The sequence below is a fragment of the Setaria viridis genome, chromosome 5 (assembly GCF_005286985.2).
Source record: "Setaria viridis chromosome 5, Setaria_viridis_v4.0, whole genome shotgun sequence".
NCBI classification, from domain to species: Eukaryota; Viridiplantae; Streptophyta; class Magnoliopsida; order Poales; family Poaceae; genus Setaria; species Setaria viridis.
In genome coordinates this window covers 31,595,364-31,615,320 of record NC_048267.2, presented here as the reverse complement: position 1 = coordinate 31,615,320, position 19,957 = coordinate 31,595,364, and the positions used below count along the sequence as shown (strand labels likewise).

General features: G+C 44.8%; 2 protein-coding genes, 1 long non-coding RNA gene and 1 pseudogene across 7 annotated transcripts; 1 reads left to right on the top strand and 3 right to left on the bottom strand.

The window, feature by feature from the left end:
• Window positions 1-217: 217 nt before the first annotated feature.
• On the bottom strand, window positions 218-5,418 carry LOC140222725 (uncharacterized). Of its 5 annotated transcripts, XR_011898178.1 has the most exons (6): window positions 4,642-5,418; window positions 4,385-4,458; window positions 1,901-4,221; window positions 1,566-1,631; window positions 1,109-1,247; window positions 220-1,033 (listed from the first exon to the last, which is right to left on the bottom strand). It is a non-coding gene; the product is annotated as an uncharacterized lncRNA (long non-coding RNA). The 5 variants fall into 5 exon arrangements; XR_011898175.1 differs by having other exon boundaries at window positions 219-1,033; window positions 1,566-4,221; XR_011898177.1 differs by having other exon boundaries at window positions 219-1,033; window positions 1,109-1,631.
• A 157-nt stretch (window positions 5,419-5,575) lies between these two features.
• Window positions 5,576-9,107, top strand: LOC117856441 (aspartic proteinase oryzasin-1-like; annotated as a pseudogene).
• Window positions 9,108-10,240: 1,133 nt separating this feature from the next.
• Window positions 10,241-13,780, bottom strand: LOC117858421 (uncharacterized). The gene is made up of 10 exons (XM_034741484.2): window positions 12,943-13,780; window positions 12,269-12,813; window positions 12,081-12,156; window positions 11,793-11,921; window positions 11,605-11,691; window positions 11,317-11,445; window positions 11,066-11,215; window positions 10,834-10,962; window positions 10,646-10,734; window positions 10,241-10,554 (listed from the first exon to the last, which is right to left on the bottom strand). The coding sequence occupies exons 2-7, from the start codon at window positions 12,365-12,367 to the stop codon at window positions 11,109-11,111; spliced, it is 627 nt and encodes a 208-aa protein (XP_034597375.1). The 5' UTR covers window positions 12,368-12,813; window positions 12,943-13,780; the 3' UTR covers window positions 10,241-10,554; window positions 10,646-10,734; window positions 10,834-10,962; window positions 11,066-11,108.
• LOC117856440 (mannan endo-1,4-beta-mannosidase 1) lies at window positions 12,706-18,469 on the bottom strand. The gene is made up of 3 exons (XM_034738808.1): window positions 18,394-18,469; window positions 12,943-13,214; window positions 12,706-12,813 (listed from the first exon to the last, which is right to left on the bottom strand). The coding sequence occupies exons 1-3, from the start codon at window positions 18,467-18,469 to the stop codon at window positions 12,706-12,708; spliced, it is 456 nt and encodes a 151-aa protein (XP_034594699.1).
• Between the last annotated feature and the right edge of the window lie 1,488 nt (window positions 18,470-19,957).

Sequence of the window (19,957 nt, the reverse complement as noted above, 5' to 3'; positions counted from 1 at the left end):
GGGGCCGCGAGGCACCCTACATCTAGTCGTTGAGCCCCCCGAGCCTCTTAGCGAGAGGTCTCACGGAATCACCTTTTGTGAATGTGTGTATTCAATTATGAAGTGATCCCTCGTGGAGGGTTACATACGGCGGCGGGGGTAGTGTCTTGGAGATCAGTGTGCATTTCCCTATTAATTTGATTGATCACTATTCTGTTGATGATGACTAATGTAGTTTTCGTGGCTGTAATAGCTAGATAGGCATGACCATTTCAGAATTTTAGCCGCCTATTCCCTTTTAACCATTTCTAGTAGATATTCTATTATAAAAATTATAATTTCAGAATATGTCAATGTGGATTTATTTTTCTTTGGGAAGCAATAAAATCATAATGTTGATAAGACTTAGTTGATGCCTTTACAGTATACTGAAAGCTGGAAAAAAAATGAAATACCAGAAATTATATATATATGCTAATTTATTGGGTCGCTAAACTACGATAATTGCCTTTGGTAGAATTTTTCAGACGGTGAGGGTTCTAATCACCCATTTCTGACACCCGGGTTGTGGGACTTGGGCCAATGCTGACATGTTGCTGCTTGTAGTCCAAAGTACTCCCTCTGTTCCGTCTTATAGGTTGTTCTGACTAGTTTCAGAAAAATTAAGAAAACTAACAAAAGGTTAAATATACCCTGAATTATACCATCCAGCTGTACAAGCACATGTACCCGTGCCCCCAACCCTCCCATCTCCCACGCATGCTAGCTAGCAATTTGAATTTTGAACCCATCGGCCCTCCACCTGCCGCGATCCAGACGCAAGCGGCGACCTCCCATCGATCGCTGCTTCCCGACCAGCCGGCCGGCCGGACTCCCCGGCAAGCAAGTTCCTGCACACGTGACCTCCGGCAAGCAAGCTCCTGGATGTGCGGCCTCCGCCAAGCAAGCAAGCTCCAACACGAGCGATCTCTGCAAAACTCCTGGACGTGTCTCTAGCAAGCGAGCAGCTCCAACACTTGCGATCTACGTCCAGCCCGAGCTTGCTTCGATCTATCTGCAGCAACAAATTGGCAATTACATATGCATACTCTTCTGGACCTCAACTCTACTATTCTAGAAGAATTAGTACCTGCTGGAGGCGAGGTATTATCTGATGAGGAAGATGATGCTCCCGCTGAAGCTGTAGGTACAAGCTCCATACTCCATTTAGAGTAGCCATATGTGGAACAAGAGATTTAGAGCATCCCTTGATTGCCCACTTTGATAATCTACAAATCAAGGTGTTGCTCCTGCTGAAGGTGCAGATACAACTTTGCATACTTGGAGTATTTGTTTTTTTAACATGCAATCAGAAATTACTCAGTTTGAAGCTAACACAAAAAACATGCTAAATCAACCCTTGATTGCCAAGTTTTCATCACTAGAAGTAGAATAACTTTAAAAATAAATAAAGAAATTAAGTGTGTCATCTGATTCAATCTAATTGTCTTATCCCATTGTTATCCTTGTAGGTGTTCATCTAGAAGTAGGTTTTCTTCTGAACATCAACTCTACTGCCCCAGCAGAACTAGTTGGTGAAATCATACCTGGAGAAGTTGAGGATATAGTTGATGAGGAAAATGATGCTATGGCTCAGGATGAAGGCATTATTCCTGCTCAAGATGAAGAAGCCAGTGTTCTCATTGAAGGTGCAGGTACAACATGAGTATAAGACACATATTCATTAGATATTTATCAGACATTTGAATAGAGATAAACATGGAGTAAGAGACATAGATTCATAAATGCAACATATATATTTGTTTTTTAGTTTGATGCATATAAAGAAACTTGCTACTCCTTGTAGGTGTTCATCTAGAAGTAGGTTTTCTTTTGGATATCAACTCTACTCCCCCAGCAGAACTAGGTGGTGAAATCATACCCGGAGAAGTTGAGGATGTAGCTGCCGAGGAAATTGATGCTATGGCTCAGGATGAAGGCATTGTTCCTGCTCAAGATGAAGAAGCCAATGCTCTCGTTGAAGGTGCAGGTACAACATGAGTATAAGATACATATTCATTAGATATTTATCAGACATTTGAATAGAGATAAACATGGCGTAAGAGACATAGATTCATAAATGCAACATATATATTTGTTTTTTAGTTTGATGCGTCTAAAGAAACTTGCTACTCCTTGCAGGTGTGCAACAACCACATATGAGGTTAAGAAAATGTCTAACAAATGCCCAAAGATATGCTGCTTACACATCATTGCATGCAAAGAGTAGGGAAATTACCAAAGACTGCAACAAAGGAAGTCGCTGCATTCTTTCAGACACAAATTTGAGTTATTCAAAAGATTTGGAAGACTGCAAGGGAGCAAATTGCACTTGGGCTGGAAGTTGATGTGTCTAACAAAAGAACTGGCCGATGCGGTCGCAAGAAAGCTGAACTTGAGCTCTCTAGAATGGCCACAATCCCACTAAATAGAAGATCCACCTTAAGATCACTAGCTAAGTCACTAGAAGTCGGTATTTTGACATTACACAGGAAGTTCAAGTTAGGCTTGATAAGACGCCACTCCAATACATTGAAGCCACACTTGAAAGAGAGAAATAAGAGGGAGAGGCTCCAGTTTTGCATTTCAATGATAGATAAGGAAACTCTAGGGGATGCTCAACCTAAATTCATTGACATGCAAAATATACTCCACATGGATGAGAAATGGTATTATATGACCAAAAAAACAAGGAAATACTACCTCCTACCAGAAGAAGATGACCCTGAACGTACTATTCAGAACAAGAATAGCATTGGCAAACTCATGCTTCTGACAGTTGTGGCGAGGCCTAGACGTAATGCTGAAGGGATTGTGACATTTTCTGGAAAGATTGGTGTATGGGCATTTGTAAAAGAGGTGCCTGCAGCCAAAAGGAGCCATAATAGGGAGAAAGGAACCTTGGAAACAAAGTCAATCATAGTCAACGGGGAGGTGATGAGGCAATATCTAATTGAAAAAGTTATCCCAGCAATCAAATCAGTGTGGCCGCAGGATGCTATTCATGAGACTATTTACATCCAACAGGACAACACAAGAACACATGTTAGTCTAAATGACCCAGCCTTCCTTCAAGCTGTGGCGGCTACAGGGCTAGATATCCGATTGATGCAACAACCACCTAACTCCCCAGACATGAATGTACTAGACCTAGATTTCTTTAGATCCCTCCAGTCTTTAACTGATTCCAGAAACCCTACAACTATTGAAGAGCTAATTCAAGGTGTGGAGGAAGAGTATGAAGCATATGATGTGGAAAATCTAAATAGAGTGTTCCTAAGTCTCCAGATGTGCATGAAGGAGGTGATGAATATTGGAGGAGGAAATAGGTACAAAAATCCACATATGAACAAGAGAAGGCTAGAAAGAGAAGGGAGGCTACCTCATCGATTGTCATGTGATAAAGATCTCTATGATAGTGCACTAGCAAATCTAGCTCTTTATGGTTGAGCGTGATATTATTGTGTTGTAATGTTAATAGTGTGGAGTATTACTGTGTTTAAGCAAATCTAGACTTGTGTGGAGTACTGATTTGAGAACATAGCTTGTGTGGAGTATGTTTCCATAGACTGATTTGAGAACACAACAGTTTTCTTGACAATGTGCCACTTAAGACAATGTACCTGTTGTCCATACCAAGACCCCATCGACCATATAACCTGGAGTCATAACCGTTACTGCCATAAGGAAGACCAGTTTTTATTGAGTTCCCATACTGGGTGTAAACTGTTCTAAGAAAGATCATAGATGCCATAATCAACTCAAGTATGAAGGGCAAAGGTAAAACTTTGTAAACTGCTTGATCAGGAAGCACATATTTCTTATATTTGAAAGCACAGTATGTCCTTGAATTGTTTAAAGAAAATGAAATTCTACAGAAGATTATGCTCCCCATCTGGTTAGACTAATAAGTGTCATGAAATGTGAAATGAGATTTATCCTATTGTGACTATGAAATAGTGGAGTATTAGCCTAGCAGGAAACATATGGATAAGCAGAAGAAGTGCATAGATGACACAGCTTTGTATTCTTAACAATACTATCACTAAATTTAGTCTGAACTCACCATCTTTGGAGCCGTGGAGCTCTTTGTCTGATTTCTTGCTAAGGAAATTGAAAGTCGAGGTCAGCATATGATTAGTTGTAGTTGATCTTTGCTGTCCATTTGCATAAGCAGAGCCATCATACCATGCAAAATACTTCCTACATTAGACAATAGACATGATAGTACAACTATCACCTAGCAGCAGACAATAATAGCAAGCATTTTGACCATTTCTATATTAAGAATATGCTGCAGGATACAAATAGTCATTGGAAGCATCAGATGACAAGTTGAAGGAAAAGATCTTCTAGGATTACTTACTGGGGCAATCTCCACTCCGTCTTGATTTAGATATCTAGGATAATCATCCCACTCGTTCATGGAACCGTCGTAGCCTGTAAGACATGAGACAACACCAGTTTTGTCATCTAAATCACAGAACTCTCAAACGAAGAAGTAATCAAGCCTACAGTCTGGCACACCACTAGGAAGACGACACCAGCAAACAACTTACCAAGATACTCCTGCTAGATAGGAAAAGGGCACCATAAGAATTTTTTACACGGTCCCTCACTCACCTCCATAGTAATACGCTGGCAGATAGAATAGGTTATGATGAAAGCTTCTGTTTCATCCCTACCTTCTTGGCACCGGCAGGCTCTGTGGCATCTGCCGCCTTGGGCTGCGAATCCAGCGATAGCTTCTGTAGCAGATCCATGGTTTCTTCGCGTGGCAAATCGGAGAATTAAGGCATCACAAGGGCGTAATCAGATCACAGAGCTTGCAAGCTACTAAATCCAAGCAAGCACTAGCAATAAACCCAATCGCAAAACTATGAAAAAAAAATAATCTTTATTGCTCCTGCAGCTTCCAACCAATAGGTAAAAGACTAAGGACAGTAAAAACGCATCGATTTGTACAACCCAAGCGAAGGAGCCGGCAAGGACAGACAAGAGCACCGGACAGGGTGTCGGGCGACCAGGCGGCGCCGGCACAGCAGAGCACGCACCACCCAACCAAGCAGCCAAACCCTCCCAAAGGCAAAAACCTTTCAAGCAAGTACTCCACGACAGGGATGGCTGCAGCAGCAGAAGCGCCCGGCGCCGGCGTGGCGGGCGCTGGGGCCGGGGGCGGCATGACGGCGGGCGCTGCTATCGATGCCCCAGATCTACCTGCTGGAGGACACCGGTCGAGGATTGAATCGAATCCGCGTGGTGGAGAAGGTGGGGGCGACAGAGGTGTGCGGGGTTGCCTTCCGGTGTGATGCGATGTCGGAGGAGAGAGCGCGAGGGTATTTTAGGAAAATAAAAGAACAGAGTGAACTGCGGGAGGCGAGGACGATCTACAATTTGACAATTTTATTGGGGTCCAGGACGAACTATAAAACGGAACAGCGGGAGTACTTGTTTAAAAATCATTAGCCAACCATTTTTTCAGATAATGGTATTATTTAGACAGCGATATCTGCCCTGTGGTTATTAGACTTAACATGGAAAATGTTTTGCGGTAGGTATGAACTTCGCTAGTAAACAACTTGAATCTTCTGTCCACTGTTGGGACATAGGTAGGTATGAACTTCGCTAGTAAACAACTTGAATCTTCTGTCCACTGTTGGGACATAAGAACCCACAACTTCCATTCAGAAGATTAAAGATCCAGCTCAAGTTTATTCAACAATGCATGGCTTTATTCCTAAAACTGCAGTAATATTTTTATTTAAATTGATTGTAATTCATCACTGCTCCCATTTGCAGGAAAACCTGCTTCTATACGCTATGGTACTGGTGCAATTTCTGGCTACTTCAGCCTGAACAGTGTGAAAATTGGTGATGTAGTTGTGAGAAATCAGGCACATTCCTATCACCACGTGTTGTACACTTTTTTTCTATCTTATCTCTGTTCGTGTACAATTTTTCTAGAATATTTGGGTTTTATTGGGTTGTTCTGTTAGGATTTCATTGAAGCTACAAGAGAGCCAGGTATTACTTTCATGGTTGCAAAATTCGGCGGCATTCTTGGGCTTGGATTTAAGGAAATCTCGGTTGGAGCTGCTGCACCTGTCTGGTGAGCAAGTCTTGTTGGCGATCAAATGTGTTCCTTTTTGATAATGGTAATGTGTATTATATGGTAATTAGATCCAAACATGGTCACACCTGATTTTCATTAATGGTCTAATTTTGGCGTTTTGCTAATGTATTGTACTGCAAAATGGTAACAATTATGTCTTATATATTTTGCACTTCCCTTTTCTGAAGCAGATAATCATATTTACCTCAAACAAATTTATAGGTACAACATGGTTAAACAGGGTCTTGTTGGTGACCCTGTTTTTTCATTCTGGTTCAACCGACACGCTGGTGAAGGGCAGGGAGGTGAAATTGTGTTTGGAGGAATTGATCCTAATCGCTACAAGGGAAACCATACATATGTTCCTGTCACTAGGAAGGGATACTGGTAGGTTAACATCCCTTTTCAGTTAGTTGAGTCATAATTATTACATTTTCAAATGTATATCCACTGGTATCTGGAATGTTTTTGTGCTGAGTCTGCTGTCAAAGTCTTATTCCATGAATTAACATATCACTTACTTCCTGCAGTTTGATATGGGTGATGTCCTGATTGGAGGAAAGTCCACAGGTAATGGTTTATCATTGACCAATATGCCCGGATCTAAATGGAATATGTTCTACTCATTTTTGCAATGCCTCTGTGTTATTAGGATTCTGCGCTTCGGGCTGTGCAGCAATAGCAGATTCTGGAACATCGTTGCTTACTGGACCCAAGGTATGTTATGAATTTTATTTTTTACATTGTCCAAAAGTCCCCATTTCAAAAAAAACATTGTCCAAAAGCAAGGAACGTGGGTGTATTGGATCTAATCCTGGTGGTTGTTACGATTGACTTATTTCCAAGTTCTGGCACCTATGGAAATTATAAGACTTGCATTTTTGCTATTAACATATATAGTAACCAAAGTGACAAAGTAATTTCCAAACAATTCGGCCTCTATGCTTTCTGCTTAAGTTTTACTCTTTCGGCAAATAGAGTTTGCAACTGTAACAGATAAAGGGAAAACTTAACGTGCGCCCAGTAGGTACATTGTCATATTGGTGAGTTGATGTGCCATATCTTATTAAGTCTGGTATTTCTACCCTGGCAGGTGTATTGCATTTTTAATATAATATTGATGTGTCCTAATGAATCTATATGGATATGCAGGCCAATACTACTCAGATAAATGAAAAGATTGGTGCTGCTGGGGTAGTCAGTCAAGAATGCAAGTCCATTGTTTCTCAGTATGGGCAACAGATCATAGATCAGTTGCTATCGGAGGTTTGCACAGTCCTAAAGCATGGACCCTCAAATTCGTCACATTCTAGTTTTATTACTCATATATTAGATATGTGAGAAATTTGTTGTGTTCTAGCCTACCCAACTTTCTTAGGGGGGTTGGGACTAAAAGGCTTTGCTGCTGTTGCTGTTGTTTTATAACATGAGAAAGAGTGCTGAATTTTATCTGGGATCATGATGCAGACACAACCGTCAAAGATATGCTCTTCAGTTGGTCTATGTACAGTTGATGGAGCTCATGGAGTTAGGTATGAGTTGTAGATTTAATATAAATGTATATCATAACATTTCACAATTCTGCAAGCAGTGATTACTTGAATGTGAGTGCTTATATTACTAGTGCTGACTAAATAAGCTAGCTTATTATGAAATGGGTGAACAGCATGAAGTTAGATTTCCATCTATTTCTAAGCTTTCATATTATTTGTATATGTCTTGATAGTTGAGACTTTAACTTATGATGCCCCGTGCAATGTTAGCAGTGCTGGTATTCGAAGCGTGGTAGATGATGAAACTGGGGAATCAAATGATCTCCTCAATGAAGCTACATGCAATGCCTGTGAAACGGCTGTTGTATGGATACAGAGCCAGCTTGCACAGAACCAAACTTAGGATCTAGTGTTGCAGTACATTAATCAAGTAAGCTTCCTGTTATACCAATGCAAGAATTTTTCTTAAATACAAGTTTTACAAATGTTGCGAAACTAGTTCAACTCTGCAGCTGTGTGAAAGGCTTCCTAGTCCTATGGGAGAATCATCTGTGGACTGTAGTAGAGTTGCATCAATGCCTGACATTGCCTTTACCATGGGGGGTAGAAAGTTCGCACTCAAACCAGAACAAGTATTGCATCTTCTCTCTGGATGTTATCTTGTTTGTTTCTTCTGTGTAAACTGCATCTAGTTTAGTCATCAAGCTTAGCAAGCATCCTTTTTTTAATTTAAATTTTAGATCTTTCCACTAACTTCTGGGTATTGAATCATGAAATGAGATGTTCTTGCTCCTATTCTACTGTTAAGTAAATAAGAACGCTAAAAGTACTCTTTTCATGAACCGGAGGTCCTCCAAGTTTTTATACATCGGTTTTTCATAAAGCATTCTCATATAGGCATGCTAGATTATACTAATATTATAAATGTAAGATTTTAATACTCTACTGAATCATGCTATTTCATGTATAATTTAGTTGATATCTTTTGATACTTTCATTCTATTTTCAGAAAATTGATTTTCATTTGTACTATTCAGTATATCCTGAAGGTTGGTGAAGTACCTGCCGCTCTGTGGTTTCACAGCTATGGACATTCCTCCTCCTCGTGGTCCTCTCTGGTAAATTATGCCCCTTTAAGGTTCTTGCAAAATTTCCTCACCCAAAACAAATACCAGAGTCATCATTGAACATAATTGTTTTGAAATTATTTGGCATGTAACAAACGGAAACTTGCTTTTTAGAATTTAAAAACTAAAGGTGTGCTCAAGTTTGTCTTTTGCCGGATTAGCTTCCAATCTTTGTCGTGCTAACTGAATAACATTTCTACTAAAACTACTACTACAATAAAAAGAGAGTTTATATTATTCCTCAGTCTGATAATAAGAACTCGATAACACAGGATCTTGGGAGATATATTCATGGGAGCCTACCACGCCGTCTTTGACTATGGCAACCAGAAGGTTGGCTTCGCAGAGGCGGCATGATGCACCCTCTGAAGCACCCTCTGAGACGATCGGACGAACAACACAACATTTGCATTTCGGCTCGGGGCGTGATGTCATGCAAGCAAGCATATATGTACTTTGCATGCTCAATAATGCTGGTCTAATCTGAGATGAGAAGCTTGTCTGTTTCAATTGGCTAATATATATATCAAGGCAGGGTTTCAAGCTGATTACTCGTTGTTGTGATGTTTGTGCTGGGCTCTAGTAGAAATGTAGAATATTAGATAGGCAACATGTACACGATAAGAGAGATTGAGGTTTCACCACTAGAGGCAATGTTGGAGTTGATCCAAATTCACTCCAGAAGATAGGCCGGAGCGTCCCGCTCAGGGGTCGGACATTCCCGACCCCAGGACTCAGGGTCGGGCGAGACGGAGCCTTGCTCGGGGTCGGGCGAGACGGAGCCTCACTCGGGGTCGGGCGAGGCGGAGTTCCACCTTCAGGGGTCGGACCCAGGACTCAGGGTCGGTCGAGGCGGAGATCCATCCTCAAGGGGTCGGGCGCATCCGACCCCGGACCAAGGACTCAAGGGTCGGGCGAGGTGGAGTTACATCCTCGCCCGGGACTTAGAGATCGGTACAGAAGATACACCCTGTCTAGGGTTTCGGTACTATAAATACATACACCCTTGCTAGGGTTTCGTGGAGATTATTAGATTCTCTTGTAAGCCACCACAGGCGTGTAACCCTAAACTCTTGAGATAGTGAGATTGTTGCCGGCTGGTGCCCGTGGTTTTTCTCCTTCACATCGAAGGGGTTTTCCACGTAAATCGTGTGTCTTTTTTGTGGTTTGATTCTTTACTTCATATCTCCATACGTCGTTCCTAACAGGCAACGTGTTCTGCGTTCGAGCAAAATTATATTTAGACCTTGCAGCAGCGCTAACTTGCTATGGCACTTGGCGTGCAGGTCTGCGGCGCTGGCAATTCACCTTCCATTAAGCGCACAGCACGTAGTCCACACACACATAGATCAAGCACGTGTTGCGGTGTAAAGTCAACAGAAACAGTAACAGTTGCTAGCTAAAGCACGCCGCCGAGCTAGCTGGAGAACAGCAACGCAAGATTCAGAGAGGGTATCGGAGGTAGATAGGAGCAACAGGCAAAGGGATCAGGAGATTAGGGTTCATGTTTTTCGTTGCGTTCTTAGTCTTTATGCCATCACATGCCGATGGCTTAGCAAATGGGTTCGGCCCGTTACACTGACGGACGGCCCAATAGTTGCACGGCCTTCAGGCCAATAAACGACTCTTACGACACGTACTCAACATAATATCAATAGCTATACTAGCTTATAGTCTATAGATAATAGCAAGTTCTGATGACAGTTGATAGGATTGTAGATAAGGACAGTCTTCTCTGGACGATCAGCGCGTGAAGACAGGACTGGGCTGACGCCGCCCAGTGGCTTGCCTCCGTCTCCGTAGCCTAACATAGCACGATATTTGGATGTGCACATCTTAGATAATAGATACGGGCATGTTGCTCAAAGGAATTAGTTTAGGAGTAAAATGCTCACCGTCGTTGTGATGATCCACACGGAACAGGTGCGCAAGGATTTGCATATCAAGAAAGCAAAGCAGGAATCCGAAAGCTCCTGAATTGCAACTGCATTTCACAGACGCGAAAGAACACATCATTCATCAGACACACATGCATGTTTGTAGCTCAGATCAGCAGTAGTGAGAAATGGGATGCAGATTTTACCATCAGCATCAGGAGAGGTGGGCGCAAAGCACGTAGCACCGGCCTTGCGCACCAGGCGAATGAAACAGCGGGATGAAGCGCCGCCTGGTTCTTCCCCATCCTAGTGGTAGTCCCTCCGCTTTTCCAAAGCTGCAGTAAACATAAACACACCGATCATCACGACAGTAAAGCAAGCATTGTGCATGCAGACAGAGAGAAAGAGAGAGAGAGAGAGAGGTATTTGGACGTGCACATCTTAGATAATAGATGCGGGCATGTTCCTCAAAGGAATTAGTTTAGGAGCAAAATGCTTCATCGTCGTCGTGATGATCCACGGAACAGGTGCGCAAAGCTTTCCACACAAGGAAAGCAAAGCAGGAATCTGAAAGCTCCTGAATTGCAACTGCATTTCACAGATGCGAAAGAAAACATCAGTCATCAGACACACACCTGCACGTTTGTTGCTCAGATCAGCAGCAGTGGGAAATGGGATGCAGATTTTACCAACGGCATCAGGAGAGCTGGACGCAAAGCACGTAGCACTGGCCTTGCGCACCAGACGAATAAAGCAGAGGGATGAAACGCCGTCTGGTTCTTCCCCATCTTGGTGGTAGTCCCTCAGCTTTTCCGAGGCTGCAGTAAACATAAACACACCGATCATCAGGACAGTAAAGCAAGCATTGTGCATGCAGACGGAGAGAAAGAGATAGAGAGGTATTTGGACGTGCACGTCTTAGATAATAGATGCGGGTATGTTGCTCAAAGGAATTAGTTTAGGAGCAAAATGCTCACCGTCGTCGTGATGATCCATGGAACAGGTGCGCAAAGCATTCCACACCAAGAAAGCGAAGCAGGAATCTGAAAGCTCCTGAATTGCAGCTGCATTTCACAGACGTGAAACAACACATCAGTCTACAGACACACACATACATGTTTGTAGCTCAGATCAGTAGCAGTGGGAATTGGGATGCAGATTTTACCAACGGCATCAGGAGAGCTGGGCGCAAAGCACGTAGCACTAGCCTTGCGCACCAGGCGAATAAAACAGCGGGATGAAGCGCCGCCTGGTTCTTCCCCATCCTGGTAGTAGTCCCTCAGCTTTTCCGAGGCTGCAGTAAACATAAACACACCAATCATCAAGACAGTAAAGCAAGCATTGTGCATGCAGACGGAGAGAAAGAGAGAGAGAGGTATTTGGACGTGCACATCTTAGATAATAGATGCGGGCATGTTGCTCAAAGGAGTTAGTTTAGGAGCAAAATGCTCACCGTCGTCATGATGATCCACGGAACAGGTGCGCAAAGCTTTCCATACCAAGAAAGCGAAGCAGGAATCTGAAAGCTCCTGAATTGCAATTGCATTTCACAGACGTGAAACAACACATCAGTCATCAGGCACACACATGCACGTTTGTAGCTCAGATCAGCAGCAGTGGGAATTGCTATGTAGATTTTACCATTGGCATCAGGAGAGCTGGGCGGAAAGCACGTAGCACTAGCCTTACGCACCAGGCGAATGAAACAGCGGGATAAAGCACCGCCTGGTTCTTCCCCATCCTGGTGGTAGTCCCTCAGCTTTTTTGAGGCTCCAGTAAGCATAAACACACTGATCATCAGTACAGTAAAACAAGCATTGTGCATGCAGATGGAGAGAAAGAGACAAAGAGGTATTTGGACAGGCATATCTTAGATAATAGATGCCGGCATGTTGCTCAAAGGAATTAGTTTAGGAGCAAAATGCTCACCGTCGTCGTGATGATCCACGGAACAGGTGCGCAAAGCTTTCCACACCAAGAAAGCGAAGCAAGAATCTGAAAGCCCCTGAATTGCAACTGCATTTCACAGACGCGAAACAACACATCAGTCATCAGACACACACCTGCACGTTTGTAGCTCACTGCACGTACTGCTTCCTCCCTCCAAAGCTGTCGTAGCTGTTCACAAGGCTCAGTATCATCCTAATCCCATGCTTCCTAGCCTCAGATAGAACGAAATCCAACCCCTGAATGCACACCAGAGAATAAAAAATGGAAATGCATCAGCACACAAACAGAGCAAAGAAAGCAAGGACATCTCAAGAAACGGAGCCCGTTGGCGCAGAGGGGAGTGACAGTCAAGTGTGGCTAAGGACCTGGAAGGTGGTCTCGTTGTAGCGGCCGGGGGAGTACTGCAGGGCATTGCTGCCACCGTCGCTGAACGCCCACGTCCTGGTCACGGTGAGGCCGGCGCCGGCGGCCTGGCTGAGCGCCGAGGTGACCTTGCCCCTCTGGGCGGGGTCGGCGCCGAAGGACATGAGCCAGCAGGCGTTGAACCCATTGGCGAAGAACGGGTTGCCGTTGAGCACAAAGCAGTAGCCCTGGACCCTCACGAACCCGTCTCCCCTGGCATCTGCTCCTTGATGGCCTCCATGGATGCACAAGAGCAGAAGCAGAGCAAGAGCTCCACGAAGCCTCACTCTTCCTCTATGGACTCAGGCTCTGTGTGTCGTTGCCTCTCTCTATCTCTCTTCTTGGATGGCCAGCAATGGTGATGAGGTGAGGTGAGGAAGAAGAATGCAACTGTAAAAGGAGGAGGCGCCGAGCTGCCAACCGTCATTTAAATAGACCGCAAGGCTTGGTTAGTTGGTTTCAGTACATTTGTTGGTGGTAACTGGTAAACAGCATCACTGGCAAAACGGTCTGTGAGATAGGCCCGCTTGTCAGTGGGTGCCCATCTTGCAAAATGCAAATGGCGGCAGTAGAAAGCTTGCAAATAGTATAGTCAGTGGAGAGGGAGAAGAGAGCACTAACTCTGTCGGTTCCGGCGCTTGAAGGCAAGAAGTTTTTGTTCTAGTTTGCGGACACCACACCTGGGCGTTGGGAACATGAACATGATGGGGTTTTGATGGTACGGCTGCATTGATAGGGTTTTGCCGAATCCATCTCGAGACCCACGATGGAGTGACAAACCGCAACTGAATTTAGGGACCCCCGCTTGAGTACTGCAACCGGAGTTCAATGCATGATACGGGATCTCTTCTGTCCTCCTTGTGCATTGGCCCATCACGTACGGTTTCTGGATTTGGATTCACATGTTTCCTCTTTATTCTTTTCTCCCCCTTCTCCTGGCCCCCGTTTTAATTTCAAGTTGTCTACTATATCCATAAGTTGCTAAAATACATTTTATCTCTAAGTTCTAGGGAGAGGCTAGAGTTTGACACCTGCGCAAGTCCAGAGGACTATTGTGTGGAAATTTTCATCATTGTGTTTTTTCGAGGACTTCGGCCAACAGCCCTATGATGAGTTTGTGACTTGTGAGGCAGGCTTGAGAAGCAGGCACCCTAGTCAATCGCCAATAATTGAAATTCAAGTACAATTCTAAACCTCTGGTTTTCTACTTACCTGTTTTTTCTTGACACAGCTGACCACAATATCTGAGAAGAGGAACATAGACTTTTTACACGTGCATGCGACCACATAATCTATCCAGACCATTCAATTTGAAATCAATGGTGAGAGAATCTTAGGTAGGTGAAAAATTCAACGGTTGGATGGATACCATATGAGATGAGTGAATGATCATGTGGCAACAAGTTCATGTGGAGTTGCCTTTCCCCCGAGGAGAATGCAAATGAGAGGAGCCTTTTGTAGCACCGTGCGAATGTCTGGTTGGGTTGACGTTCAAGGTTTGCACATCGTCACAACGAACTTATCAACGGAGCGTCACTAATTAACTACCAACATCAAGTTCATAGAAGAAAGTTAACAACGTGACGTGAGCTGCAGATTTGAGGCACAACGAACCAACTAGTTGCGCATGTTGAGCTATGTTATTGGAGTACCTAGGCTTAGACCTACAGGTCATCGACGTGTAGTACCTGTAGGCTGTAGATAACTTCCCTTGTGGCTGGTCTGCCGCTGCCGCTGCCATTGCTTGGGTCGTCAACTCTTGTTGGTAGCTATCGTGTTCCACGCGGAGACGGTCCAGGCGGAGCGGAGAAAATAAAAGAACTGCGCCCTGCTGCATATATGTGACCTCACCAAGCTCTTCTCCGATGAAATTTCTGCACATGGAGTATGTTTCGGCTGTTGCTTTTCTTCAGGTGCACCGGGCGTCGGCCTTTGGACTTTGATGTGAGCTAGTAGTAGGTATAGTTCGTAGGATGGCAGAGGATCATCGAGGAGGGGAATCAAGCAGCCGTGAAAGCGAGTTTGTTCCTTGCCAAGCTTGGAATGTACGGGGGCTGCACAGCCTACTACGCAGTGTACTCGATCGGCAATGCTTAATTGCGTACAACACTGGGACAGTACGTACCGGGCATTACTCTCGCACTTGTGTGAACAGATAGATGCGCATGGGTACATACACTACGTGACCGACCCGACCAGGGGTATTTGGATACGAGGTGCTAAACTTTAGGAGTGTCACATCGGATGTTCGAATGCTATGAACTAATTATAAAACTAATTGCAAAATCTCTATACTAATTCGCGAGACGAATCTATTGAGCCTAATTGATCCATGATTAGCACATGTTTACTGTAGCAGCATATTGTTAAATCATGGACTAATTAAGCTTAATAGATTCGTCTCGCGAATTAGACTCCATCTGTACGATGGGTTTTGTAAATAATTTATGTTTAATACTTCTAATTAGTATCAAACATTGAATCCATACACCTGCTACTAAAACTTTGCAGCTGCAGCAGCAACCGCCCTAACTACTAGTGTCCGCTGCCGCTGTGCGTGCATGTGGAGGCACATGGGATCGGATCGGAACGGACAGGGACGTCCAACTTTTTTGTTTTTTAGCCTTTTTTGCGAAAGATTCTCACAAATAGGCCCCTGGCGGAACTAATTCCAAAAATGGACCCTTAGCTTGGCGTCATCCATGCTGGCGCCAAGCTACAACGTCTCGGTGCCAGCCATCCTGGCGCCAAGGTCTATACATAGCTGCTGACGCGGATGCCGGGATGCCGACGTGGCGGGGGCTTGGCGCCATCCATGATGGCGCCAATCCTTGGCGCCATGGATCTTGGCGCCAAGCTTGGCGCCGTAGATCTTGGCGTCGAGCTATCTACCCCGTACCTCTACGCGTTTCGAACTAAACAAGTATAATTATTCCGAGTGGGGTTCGAACTCAGGTCTCCAGGATAAGAAACTCACCCCCTAACCAGTTGAACCACAGCTTAGTTTGTTGCATACTCCTCGGAATAATTATACTTGTTTAGTTCGAAACGCGTAGAGGTACGGGGTAGATAGCTCGGCGCCAAGATCCATGGCGCCAAGGCTTGGCGCCATCATGGATGGCGCCAAGCCCCCGCCACGTCGGCATCCGCGTCAGCAGCTATGTATAGACCTTGACGCTAGGATGGCTGGCGCCAAGATGTTGTAGCTTGGCGCCAGCGTGGATGGCGCCAAGCTAAGGGTCCATTTTTGGAATTGGTTCCACCAGGAGCCTATTTGTGAGAATCTTTCGAAAAAAAAAGTTAAAAAACAAAAAAGTCGGCAGGGACGTCGCCCTCTCCTCTCTAGTCTGGAAGGATCCGCGTACGTACGTGCCATGCTACAGCGGGGAACACCGGCGCGCGCTCGATCGTTCGCCACAGTATCCGCCCCGGCATATCAGCATATGCACCCGCATCCACTGTCCGCACCCGTCGCTCGATCCATGGGACGGTGGCATGCGATGCGATGCGTGCGTGCACGGTCGATTATCGATGTCTGTACCTGCACTTATTTTTGTTTCGATTCACAGCAACGAGCAAAAGAATCGGTGCGTTGATCGGAGCCTCGCTTACCCAGTATTTTTCTTCAGAGGCTCAGACGACCGACTTTATTTTTTTAAAAATAAGAGACCGACTTTAATCGGAGCTGCATTCATGTGTGACTAGACAGGTAGGCGCGCTTCGCTGCGCCACCCGTAATTTTTTGTTCTCTATGAATTGGGAAGAATTACTAAAATCAAATCTCTTTTGGTAACATCTAATATTATTAGTATGCATGCAATTTATATAAGCAACATGAAGTAAAAAAAAATTACAGGTAGTTCAAGCATGAAATTTGTTATGAGGAAGTATATAGAGCTCGGTAACCAGAACATATAGTAATAGGTCCTCGCAAAAAAAAAAGTAGTAATAGGTCAACAAATTTGAGGTATTTTTTTTTCATACAATTCAGTCGTTGAGTGTTATGTTTCGTTTCTCCCTTGCATCATTACATGAACCGGGAGTATAAGGCTATGGAAATCAAGATGTATGATGCATTATAGATGCGATGAAGCTAACCTTTCGTGGCAAACTGCCAATGCCTTTTGTATCGTTGGTACGTCTTCTTTTAGAACTATTCTCTGTAGCATTGTGTGGAGGTACACTCCTACATTACGGAGGTCCTGTTATTATTTGCCAAAAAAAAGAGGTCCTATATTAGTTTGCAATTTTTAATCTTGACTCATCATTTGACGTCTGTGCCGTTGTTGATGACTCATTATTTGCATGCATAAAGACGAAAGTTTTCACTTTGCATAGTGCAAGAAGAGGACAAAGGGGAGGGCAGTCATTTTTGCGTGGCGGCACTGGGAAGTGCAGAAATTGCTGGACGTTTTCAGAACATCTTTCGTTGTTGGTCCGTCTGTTTTGCCTGGCCGAAATAGCTACAGGAACCTAGGCATCTGAGCTTGCGCCTAGTCCAGGAGCTACCGTTGCGGCAGATCCCTGGAATTTTTGTCACGACGATCTAGGCTCCGATAACCTTCGCTAGCTGCTTCGCTGAAGGCCTGCCGCAGCACTGCAGCAGATCCATGACAGGCGCATGCACGTTCGGCTCGGAGCGTCAATTACGCCGCGGGCGGGGACGACGTGATCGGCTGATCTCGCCTGGTCGGTTGGCGGAACCCGTCGTTTTCGGCTTCTTCTCCGCCGTAGAGCCGTAGAGGCACGCGAGATCCCGGTGCTAAAAATAACTCCGGCTGAGTGAGAATGCGAGAGTGAGACCATGGCAGAGGGTTGGCAGTTACGCTTACGCCCGTTCCAATTAAGACGGGAAAGGGCGGGCCCACAACACCCGCCTAAAACATGGGACATGGTCCTCTCCATTTCCCTTTCGAAGGCGCCACGTGGCGGATCCCGTCGAACTGTGTTAACTTGGCAGCCTGACGAGTGGCTTCCGCGCGCGCGAGACGACGACTGCTTTGCTCCGCCTCCGCGGCGGCCCACGCCGGCGGGCCTCGCCGACGCCGACTTGGTACGGTCCGTAATGATATTCGCCTTCCAGTTCGCAGTTCGGATTAAAATTCATGTCACATCGAATATTCGGAGGTTAATTAATAGAATTAAATATGAGCTAATTATAAAACTAATTACACAGAATTCGTGAGACGATTCCATTAAGCCTAATTAATCCATCATTACCACATATTTACTGTAGCATCACATTATCAACTCATGGACTAATTAGTCTTAATAGATTCGTCTCTCAAATTAGCCTTCATCTATACAATTAATTTTGTAATTAGTCTATATTTAATACTTCTAATTAGTATCTAAACATTCGGGTGTGAAACAGCCAAACATCCCCTTCTATTTCTCATGTTCCTGCCACCCACCACCGCTCCCAGTCTTTTCAGAGTCCAGCACCACCATGTCACCTGTTGGCTGCTGCTCCGCCTTGTCGTGCGCCATTTGCTCGTGCTCGTGCTCGCGCGTCACCGGGTAGATCTCCGGTCCCCGGGTTCTACGAGGGGGACCGGTCCCGTCCCGTCCCGTCTTCATCGTTGCATAACGTCGCGCGTGGCGCGAGGACAGGAGTAGACGACGAGCGAACTTTTTTTATTTTTAACCCATTTTTTTTATTTTTAAAAATAACCTCACCCGGGTTTTATTTGCGCGGGGTGACCCTTTTGGCCGCGCCAGACCGCCTGGCACGGCAGGAACACGCTGCCGCGCCGCATGCACTGGCGCGGCGGCTCCTGCCACGCTGGCGCTGCGAGTCGCGGAGCCAGGTGGGCGCTGACGTGGGCGGGCGCTGACGTGGGATGACGCCAGCACTAGATCCACGCGCCGGCTCCCTTCCTCCTCCCTTCCTCCTTTCTTCCTCCTCCAGACTTGCCCGAGCCCGAGCTCCTTGCGCCGCCCCCCGCCGTCCCAGCCCCAAATCCACCCAAAATCCGGCGTTTTCGGTGGGGGAAAGTAGTGGAAATCGATCCCTGCTTCATGTGGAAGGTATTCCCCTACTTATTCTCGTGTTTTACCGTTGCATTTGGTAGATCGGAGGATGTTTAGGTGACTTAGGGTTAGGTTAGTGATTTGAATTTTCAATGAAATGCAATGGTGTTTTGTGTTAGATGATACGTAGTTCATACGCAATTGAGTCTCTGCCCGCGATATTGACGTGTAGAACTTGTCGATTTAAGTATATATTCATTGAATCGTATAGTGCAATATATATGTGTATTTTTTGTTTGCAATTTGTCCAATATATGTAATGTGTGTAGTTGATATGTCGAATATGTGCAATGTGTAGTGTATATGACATGGTGAAATGTTTGTATTTTGTAGATGGATCGTTTAGTTCGATTTTTTGATGGTGGTGTTGTGAAACAAAATGGGGAGTTAGAGAATATGAATGAGTCAATTGAATTCTTCGATGGTCCTCCAAGTTTTAGTGATTTAGTTGACCGTGTAATGACGAAGTATGGATGTAGAGTGGATGAGATCAGTTTGAGAGGTCGTTTTGATTGTGGGAAAGCTAGAGCTCATTATGTTCTCATGAAGTTAGCATCCGATGCGAATTGGAAGCACTATAAGGATGTTGTGCACGAAGCTAATGTTGCATGTTTGGAGGTTATAGTCGAAATTGTTCGTATGCCTGGTCCAAATGTTGTCATGAGGGAGGAAGTGGCGGTAGTGAACCATAATGGTACCCAGGAGTCAGAAATATTGCATCACGTGTTAGGTGAAACAGAACGTGATTTTGACTTGGCTATTGCCAATGATGATTTTCCCAATAACATTTTTGAGAGGGATGAAGCAAATATAGATGTTGATAATGTCTCTATGGGTTCCGAAGATTGTGAATTGGAGGAAGATGGGGTAGTAGGTGTGGAGGCAGAGGAGGAATCACTATTTGAGAGTGGTGGGCATGAATATGAGAACGTCGGGGTAGAAAAT

What these genes read in the sequence shown, in the direction of transcription:
- LOC117858421 (XM_034741484.2), bottom strand. Translation starts at nt 12,367, where the DNA reads ATGGGGAAGAACCAGGCGGTGCTTTATCCCGCTGTTTCATTCGCCTGG. An exon ending in CAGCTCTCCTGATGCCAATG is followed by an intron (nt 12,157 to 12,268) that starts GTAAAATCTACA and finishes ATTGCAATTCAG; the next exon opens with GAGCTTTCAGATTCCTGCTT. An exon ending in CAGCTCTCCTGATGCCGTTG is followed by an intron (nt 11,692 to 11,792) that starts GTAAAATCTGCA and finishes TGTGAAATGCAG; the next exon opens with CTGCAATTCAGGAGCTTTCA.
- LOC117856440 (XM_034738808.1), bottom strand. Translation starts at nt 18,469, where the DNA reads ATGGCGCACGACAAGGCGGAGCAGCAGCCAACAGGTGACATGGTGGTG. An exon ending in TGAAAAGACTGGGAGCGGTG is followed by an intron (nt 13,215 to 18,393) that starts GTGGGTGGCAGG and finishes GCATCCATGGAG; the next exon opens with GCCATCAAGGAGCAGATGCC. An exon ending in ACAACGAGACCACCTTCCAG is followed by an intron (nt 12,814 to 12,942) that starts GTCCTTAGCCAC and finishes GTGTGCATTCAG; the next exon opens with GGGTTGGATTTCGTTCTATC.